The 9,739-nt window shown below is 33.6% G+C and overlaps 1 protein-coding gene across 3 annotated transcripts; it reads left to right on the top strand.

Moving 5' to 3' along the window:
* Positions 1-215: 215 nt before the first annotated feature.
* Positions 216-4,368, top strand: LOC122042225 (tubby-like F-box protein 8). 3 transcript variants are annotated; one of them, XM_042602233.1, is made up of 6 exons: positions 216-420; positions 1,484-1,543; positions 1,662-2,119; positions 2,273-2,360; positions 3,155-3,287; positions 3,364-4,368. In XM_042602233.1, the coding sequence occupies exons 3-6, from the start codon at positions 1,763-1,765 to the stop codon at positions 4,139-4,141; spliced, it is 1,356 nt and encodes a 451-aa protein (XP_042458167.1). In that variant the 5' UTR covers positions 216-420; positions 1,484-1,543; positions 1,662-1,762; the 3' UTR covers positions 4,142-4,368. The 3 variants fall into 3 exon arrangements, with proteins under 3 accessions (XP_042458167.1, XP_042458166.1, XP_042458168.1); XM_042602232.1 differs by having other exon boundaries at positions 216-468; XM_042602234.1 differs by lacking the exon at positions 216-420 and adding an exon at positions 499-1,209.
* Positions 4,369-9,739: the final 5,371 nt, after the last annotated feature.

Raw genomic sequence — 9,739 nt, 5'->3', positions numbered from 1 at the left:
CAATTAATATGCCTATGTGAATTTTTAATTAAGAGAGATAATTACAATTAAATCAAATCAAATCGTCATTCATATTAGAAACTTAATTAGAAGGCAGATCAACCTCACGCCGTAAGGAGACTAACGGCGACGGTACGTGACGGTGACGGAACGGAAGTCAACTCCCTGACGACGGCGAAGCGAGCGACGCATATAAAATAAAGAACTCATTTCCCACTTTCTCCCACTGTCTCCATCTCTCCTCATCTTCTTCCCAATCTCAACTGGTTTGGACGAGCCTTTGAGTTCCGTCTCCCTGAGGTGAGAGGCGCGAAGCAAGGATCAAGCGAGCCGCCGAGGCCGATTCGGTGGTTTATAGCGCGGCGCTTCGAGCTTCCGAGGGATTTGACGGATTCGATTTGCTGAGCGAGCTTTTTGTTCGTAGGGTTTCTGCCTCTTTGGGTGATTTGATTTTGCTGAAATTTCTAGGTCAAAGTCCTGCCGTTTTGTTCGTTTCAATCTCTAGTAATTTCGTTGGTATTTTTGTCAGAGTTAAAGCTTCGATCTTGCAGTTTGTATTTGTTTTATTGTTTCGTGGATCTGTACTTTCCTTAATTTTCTTTAGGGATCTCTCTGAAAGTTGTTCCTTTCCCCTTTTGGTAGTGGGCAACTATCAAGCTAAATGCCTATAAGCTCTATACCCAGGAAAAAAAACGATCCTAGTTCTATGATCTCTAGTCATCCTAAGACGGCGACAAGGGGACTTTGAATAAGTTCGACATCCTTGGAGCATGTTTCCTTTATCTTGTCCTACTATCATCCCATGCAGCATTCTGTCGTTTAACGCCTTTTTTTGTTTGTGTTGTTTGGTGCTGAGTAAGGATGGTTTACGTTTAACTCATCAGTTTCTGTTAGGAATTCAAGCCATTAACCATGATTGGTTTTTCTTTTCTTTTTGAGTTTTCGGATGTAGGCTTATCTGAGTCCATACATCTTTGTGAGATTTGGTCGGTTTCGATTTTCAGGGAATCAAAAAAAAAAAAAAAGAAAGAAAAAAAAGTCTCTTTCATGGCATGACATGGATTGTTTTGGTGTTACCATCAAAGTTCCGTGCCTTATTTGCATTCTCATCTGCTGAAAGCTGGTCCGGAGTAAAATCAAGATTTGGAGAAAATCACTTTCTTGAAGCACATGGAGAAACAAGTTGTCAAGGAAAAATTCATGCAATTAGTTATGTATGGTCAAATAACACTGCTTAATCATGACAGCTTTGTTAATTCTGTGATATTTGACCTATGGTTGTGTAGTTACTGTCCATTTGTCAAGGTTGACTTATTTGACATAGCCGTATGTAGCCATAACATTTGGATAGATTTTCTTTCATGACAAATTTTCATTATTTTCTTTCGTGACAAATTTTCATTGTATATTACTGTATGATTTATTTATTTATTTAAGAGATTAGCTTTAATGTGTTCATTTTTCACATTTCATCTTTGTTCAGCATATTGGATTACTTTGTGAAAGCTTCCGAGTTCCTGAATAACTGAAAAGTAATAGCAAGGTTAGGCTCTGCTAATTCCAGTCTCCTCTTCTGCACACTTCTTTATATCCTTTCCTATTTGTAAATCTTTTTGTTTTGAAAAAAAAAAAAAATAAATAGGTCTTTTGTTTGCATACAGTTTCACATGCTGAAGGCTTTCTGATATCTGGCTGTTAACCATCTAGTTCAAGCTCATTGCTGATTGGTTTTTGTGTTTCTTCACCAATTGAATTGGAGTAGATGTCATTCCGTAGTATAGTTCGTGATGTTAGAGATGGCTTCGGCAGTTTATCAAGGAGAAGTTTTGATCTCAGGCTTTCAAGTCTAATTGGCCATCGCAGGGGGAAATCCCAAGGTTCTGTGTTGGAGCTGCATGATCCATGTCCTGTTTTTCATCAGAGTCGTTGGGCTAGCTTACCCCCTGAGCTTCTCCGTGATGTGATCAGAAGACTAGAGGCAAGTGAAAGCACATGGCCATCTCGTAAGCATGTTGTTGCCTGTGCAGCTGTCTGTAGATCATGGAGAGAGATGTGCAAAGAGATTGTTAGGTGTCCAGAAGTTACTGGGAAGCTCACATTTCCAGTCTCTCTAAAGCAGGTAGTTTCTTTTTTAGTCTATTGTATAATGGACATCGGGATGTGAACTCAGCTCATCCAACACTCACTGTGAAAATTCATTTAGATCTCGTGGAAGAGAAATTAATTACCTGCATAGTAATAAGTTGTCTTTGACTTTTTTCATCTTTTGCAGCCGGGACCTCGGGATGGAACCATTCAATGTTTCATTAAGAGAGATAAGTCGAAACTTACTTATCGTCTGTACCTGTGTCTTAACCCCTGTAAGTTTCCTTCCCTTTCCTTTATTTTGAATTTCAGCAGCATATTTTTCTCGTTGAATACTTGCCACGAGGCCAACAACACTAAATATGTTGCTGTTTCAGTTTGGACATCTGTTGTGGTTTATATTTTAAATATTCCATACAAGAACTAGGTACATCTTAGTTTATCAAGTTACTGTTTTCATCACCTCTTGAACACTCTCATAGATAGGTATCCTTTTGTAAATTGATTAATTATGCAAAGTTAAATTGTGATCATTTTTTGTTCTCTCAGCTTTAACAGAGTCATAGGCTTCTTTCTTTTTAAATACTTGTGACTTTTATTTTCCTATTATGGTAATTAGCTGTTAGCTGTCACAAAGAAATTTTGTATTTTCTCTTCTGTTTTTTATCCTTCAGAAAGTTTGGTAGTACATCTAAGTATATGGAGTTTCTCTTTTTGCCGCTACTTGTGTCTTCTCCTACACAGGTATTTTTTCAGTTAATAATTGATTACACAAAGGTTACCATATTTCAGATTATAATTCTCCCTCAGGAATTCTTTTGACACAATCTTAGTTTGCCATCTTTCTGAGTATTTATCATTTTCATTTTCATTTTTCATCTATTAGCTGTGGCAAGGAAGAAACTTTGTAATTCATCTTATCTGTTTGTAGTCCTGCAGAAGATTGGAAAAAAAATATTCTCACTTCTGCGTAGAGAACTCAAGTTGTACTGATATATTCACTTATTTTACTGGCCTTTATATTTATTCTGTAAAATGTTTTGCCACTCATTAGTGAATGTATATGTAGCTGTTCTTGTGGAGACTGGGAAGTTTCTCCTATCAGCTAAAAGAAATCGCCGAACCACTTATACAGAATATAGTATCTCAGTGAATGCTGGCAACATATCAAGGTCAAGTAACTCATACATTGGAAAGCTAAGGTATTTGTTTTACTAAATTGTGCATTTGTAAGTGATATCATTTTTCCAATCTAAGCATTTTCTTCTAAGATTGCAGGTCAAACTTTCTTGGTACAAAATTTGTAGTATACGACACCCAACCACCTTACAACTTTTCTTCCTTTTGCCCACCTGGTCGAACAAGTCGTAGGTTCTCCAAGAGAATCTCTCCTAAAGTCCCTTCGGGCAGCTACAACATAGCCCAGGTTACATACGAGTTGAATGTTCTTGGCACACGTGGACCACGGCGTATGCATTGCATCATGTACTCCATTCCTACATCAGCACTTGATCCTGGGGGCACAGTTCCTGCTCTACCTGAGAACCTTGTTTCACTATCCCTCGATGACTCATTCCGCAGTATGTCATTCTCCAAATCCTCGATCATGGACCGCTCAATGGACTACAACAGCGCTCGCTTCTCTGATGTAACCAGAGGAGCTCACATGGACTTCAACAGTGCTCGCTTCTCTGATATAACTGGAGCAGCTCGCGAGGGAGAAGAGGTGGATAACATAAAGGAGAGGCCATTGGTACTGCGAAACAAACCCCCAAGGTGGCACGAGCAGCTGCAGTGTTGGTGTCTGAACTTCCGGGGCAGGGTCACAATTGCTTCCGTGAAGAACTTCCAGCTGATATCCGCAGTGCAGCCAGCAGCGGGCGCTCCTAGTCCATCAGAACCACCAGCAGCGCAATCCGAGCACGATAAGATAATCCTCCAGTTCGGCAAGGTGGCAAAGGACATGTTCACCATGGATTACAGGTATCCACTCTCTGCTTTCCAGGCTTTCGCCATATGTTTGAGCAGCTTCGACACCAAGTTGGCCTGTGAATAATAATAATGTCGATTGTTTCTAGTGAAAACAACTTAGGAACAAAATTTTCAAAAGGTAATAAAAAAAATAAAATTTGTGCCTTGTTGATTCTTACCAGTTGCTAGTGTTTAGCGATCGAGTTGTATCATGCATCATTGTTCGGACTTCTGAGTTGGCAATGTGACTGTGAGCTTGGCCCACGTAGATTCTCTCTTTCTAATTATGTGCATTTTAAGTTATTGTCCGTACACTGCATGTATGTCCATTAATGGCTTGGTGAACTGATGAACGGCCAATTTTTTATCTTCTTTCCATATTTAGCTCAGTTTTTTAGCTCGATGCAAAATGTTTTATCTTCTTTCCATATTTAGCTCTGTTTTTTAGCTCGATGCAAAATCTCTTTCCATTTTTTCAATATAGTCAAAGGATCCTGACCAATTTATTCTGCACAGCTACAATATTTTATGGAGGGAGGGAAATTAAACGTTTTCTTCAACTCATTACCTCTGCATTTTTAGGGTTTAGCTTTTAAACCTCTTCATGTATTATATATTACTTAACTATCTCTTGAAGAGCTTCTAAGATCATGCGGACCTAGTTTAGGAGATAACAAGTATTTATCCTAATATGAATTCTTTTATGTTATTGGATTCGATGCTTTATTTTGATGTTTTATGTTATTGGATTGGATGCTTTATTTTGATGTTTTTTTTATAGGAGTAATTTTTTTAATGTTATCATGTTTTACCCTATTGATCTCATTAGACCTGACCTGGGGCCTGGTTCGGCTCGGACTCAGCCCGGGCCTGTATAATTGGGTTGCTTCTTGACCTGGGTTGTCAGGTCAAATTGGAATCGACCAAGATGGCCAAGCTTCCAAATTTGGCGACCACTGGTTAATTGTCAGTTTGGCTTGCCAATTTTATTTTATTTTTTGTTTTGTTTTGTTTTATTTTGTGGATCGACATTTCTTAGTTGTTAGAACGGTCGGTTCCTAGTCATTGAGAGGGAGGCTAGGGATGGTTTTTTTGAGTATTTTTTTAATGGATAAGATCATTTAATCATTTGTTAATCTATAATTATAATTTAGTGTATGTTATTATTCAAATTATATAAATAGAGAGTTCATTTCAACATTTTCATACACATTTTCTCTACGCTCATTTTCAATTTCGCATTCGCTGTATATTTTCGATTCCAAGTCCATTTCTATGTATTTTCATTTTCAATTTTCAACTATAATGGAAGGAGACGGTAGAGGTTTATCAGCTTGATCTCAGAGGGGAAAGGAAATAGTAAATATGTAGGAGGACCTTAATATTCAATCCACAAATGATGAGATCAAGTATTCTTCAATTTTGACATTTGAAATACATGGAAGTATCGGTGCAATTACTTTTAGGATGTGTTTGGTTCAAGTTATCATATATAATCTTGGTTATGTGATTATCAGATAATCACATAACCAAGGTTATAAGGAATAAAACATAATTAAATATTGTTTGGTTCAACTTAGATATTGCAATAAAAATTTATTTAACGATTTTAATGAATAATCTATTTTAATATTTTATTATATTATTATTATTATTATTATTTATTATTATTATTATTAAAAATTTAAGTTTTTTTTATATTTTTTTTGTTTCTATATATTGTTTTTTATTTTGTTCATTTTTTTTTCATTTTTTTTAGTTTTTACTTTTTTATGTGTTTTTCTACTTTACTTTTTTATATTTTTAACGTTTTTATGTGTTTTTTTTAAATTTTTAATGTTTTTAATTTTTTATTATTTTACGTCTTTTTTCTTTTTTTTTTTCCTTTTTTTTTCACATGCTTCTTTTATTTGAATATATTTTTGGTAAACAAATTTTGTTAACTCCGGAATCAAGAAAAACATCAATTTTTCGATTCCGGTTTACATGTCCCTTTTGCTGATGTGTTGCGTATGGAAGATTACTCGGGAATCATTGATTACCTAAACTAAATAGAATTTTTGTTGATAATCTTGGATGAATAAGCAAGGTTATCAAGGATAATCCCAACCAAAAGCACTTAAGGTTCAGAAAATTTCTCCTCTAAAATTTTTTATTTTCACTAAACATTTTGAGAAGGTCACTCTTTCATCAGAAAAATTATGTATAAAATGTAATCATTGAATACTTTCTACAAATTCTAAACCGGCGGCTACTATGGGTCGTTCAAACAACACGTAGAAATGAAGCATCCGACGGAAATATAACTGTTTTCAAACATAATTATCTAGATTTTATTTAACTAGTGGTAGTAACAATTCTGGTTTATTTTTATATTCTGATAATAAATTAAAAGAATTATTAGCTAAATTTATTTCTATAGACTATCTTTTATTAGTTTTGGATTTAAATGTACATTTGAAAATTTTTTATAAAGAATCTCTTAATTTATGTGCTAAACGAGGTTCAGAATTATACTTACTCGTATAATTAAAAAATAATAAAATAAGGGAAAAATAATTTAATTGATGAATTTAGTAAATTAAATAATAAATTTCTTTATATTTCGATATTTGGAGTGATCATTGAGAAACACATTCGTATATGAGTGTGACTTGTCATTGGATCGATAACTCCCGAAACCTTCAAAAAAAAAAAAAAAGATTGTTAGCTTATTGAGTTTTTAATGAATCGCATATTGCTCATAATATCGCACAATTATTATGTTTAATTTTAGAAGAATATGAATACTCATAAAATATTTTTAATATTATTAAATGATGTTAGTTTCAATACTGCTGGTATAGAAAAACTAAAATTTGTTTGTCAATCTATTATTGATTGTTTATTTTTTTCATATTTGTTATGTATATCGTATTTTAAATTTATGTGTTCAAAATAAATTAAAATTTAAAAAAAATCATGTTAAATCAATTAGAATTGTTCTTATTTATAGTTGATCCATTTATAATGAAACAATGGGATAAGTTTTATAAAATTAAAAAATTTTCATGTGATGTACCAATACGGTAGAATTCAACATATCAATTATTACCAGATTCATTTTAATATAAAAAATTATTATATATTTTTTTACACAAAATATTAATATTAATATATATTTATTTTCACAATAATAAAATATTTATAATAATATTTGTGAAAATTTAAAAATATTTAATGTTGTAATTGAACAATTTCCGATATTTATTATTTCATTGTTCATTTAATTTTAAATTTTTTATAATATATGATTAATTTTAAATGAACATCTTACTATTTTATTAAAAATCTTCCCCCTTTACTAACTAACTTTGGTGAAACCTAAAATGAATTTACGTTAATATCTTTTTTCTATTCACACTAAAAATAATTCCAAGGTTTATTAGTAATTCCACAAACGAAACAATCAGTGATCTAGAGTTCGAGACTCGGCTGCGACATATTATTATGAATTTTTCTCATCATTAATTTTCTCTGGTTGTTTTATATAAAAAAAATATATAGTTCTCTTTAGTCTTACATCTTAGAATTGACAATACTATGATAAAAAAAAAATTCTATAAATATTTTAGGCCGACAATGTTTAAAAATATACTTTTCTTAATTTTTTTTTTTACTAAGATAAGTATAATATTAAATTAAATTAATTTTTTTCATAGGAAAGTCGTAAGGGTGACATTCGAAAATCAAAACAATTCGGATTTTCAAAGATCCAAATAATTCAGATTTTCAAAAGTCAGGTACTTTATCCTAATGACTCTACTATAATATTTTAATGCTAAAATATTTTAATTAATATAATTTCATTATAAAGGGTCAACGTGATTTCAATGTATTATATTACACACGCGATGCATGTTCACGATCATTAGTATTAATAATGAATCTTTATCTTTTTACCTATTAATCATGAAAATTAAATAAAAATATTTTATATTATTTTTAAAATTTATTTAATTATATTTGTTTTAATTATATATTTAAATGAGAAGTTTTATGAGAAATGTTAATTTTATATTATAATATTTTAATATTAATTAAAGATTTTCTTGATACTATTAATATTATATATAGTAAAGAAAAAATAATTAATATTATATGATCCGGTGGTACGGACGCGGGACCCCCTTTGAGGGGAGTCAACGTCACGTGGAGGTCAAAGGTCAAACGGTCGACTGGAGAGGGGGGGACCGACCGGCCGAACGGGGTCTATGCGGAATCAAAGACAACCCGACGCGGACTCGGGTTTTCGACGCTCATGGGAACAAGGTCGTCGAGCCGAACGGGTAGCCCGCTCGGCAGAGGCATGCATAAAACAGCATGGCGGTGAAGAAGCAGTCTCAGCCGAGCACGCGACTGGGAATGTGCCCGGTCGGACGATTGGAGACTGCCGAGTGGTCGGACGCTCAGTGCAGGGACAGAAGAGACAAAAGGACAAGGGAAACATCGGGGAACATATTCTGACAACATGCATGTCCAACAACCAAGCCATACGTAGAACTTTACGACAGAAGGTTCTGTCGTCCCATCAGAGAGGTGCTCGGACTGCAGCAGTATGGTGCCAGACAAGCTCCTCTGACAAGCCCATACTGAGGTGTGGTAAGAGGACACGTGTTCGCCTTGGTATGTGTGCATAAGCCTCTTCGCAGCTCTATATAAGAGCCCCCAGACTTCGTCGGAGGTACGCATTCTCTGAGATTTGAAGTCACTTCATAGTTTCCTCTTGCCTGACTTGAGCGTCGGAGGGTCGTCGCCGGGAACCCCTTCCCGGCCCGACTTCTTTGTAGGTTCGCCGGAGATCTATACGGCTGGTGAGAGATTTACGTCATCGGTTCGGAGAGCGACACATGCTCAACATCCATCGATTCGACGTTCGGACATGATCATTATATATAATGTTAAAATTTATTTATATGATATTTATAATATTAATATTATATAAAATATGGAATATAATTTAATATTTTTAAATCATGATAAACTATTAATAAGAATTTAAAATTTATGAAAGTATAATTTTTATTAAAAGAATAAGTAAAATATCTTAAATTTATAAAAATATAATTTTTATTAAAAGAATAGATGAATTATCCATGAGGATCTCTAAGTAAAACTTGAGAATTATTTTCTAACAAATTACCGTGATTGTTTTTTCCGTTTTTATAGGATTGAGTAACAAGAGTTAGACTTGTATGTTGGCTTTCTGCCACGGAATGAAAAAAAAAAAAATTATTGATTTTAAAAGTTAAGTCTGATTTGTCTAGATAGACGTGACCTCTTGAACTCAGGGCTGCCAAGTAGGAAGATTGTGTAGACTAGGAGGGTTGAGCTGCCGAACTGGTCTTAGGGATGTTAATTTCATCCGAATTTGATGAATAATTTGATATCCGATTTGAATGGAGGAGGATACGAAGGAAATTTTTATACTCGATTATAGTAATAGATATTCGAATATGGATATTTCGGATATGAATATAGAGACGGATGTGGTAAAATATTATCTATATTATATCCGATATCTGATATATTTATTTATTTATTTATAAGTCTTTTTTATTGAGAAAAAAGAAAAAATTTTAGTCCGTTTTCCGTCTTAGAAAAAAAAATTTAGTTTGTCTCTTTATCTTGTTATCAACACACA

This window comes from Zingiber officinale, chromosome 2A, assembly GCF_018446385.1.
Source record: "Zingiber officinale cultivar Zhangliang chromosome 2A, Zo_v1.1, whole genome shotgun sequence".
NCBI classification, from domain to species: domain Eukaryota; kingdom Viridiplantae; phylum Streptophyta; class Magnoliopsida; order Zingiberales; family Zingiberaceae; genus Zingiber; species Zingiber officinale.
Note: the sequence above shows the minus strand (reverse complement) of the source record. Positions and strands in the feature narration are given on the sequence as shown.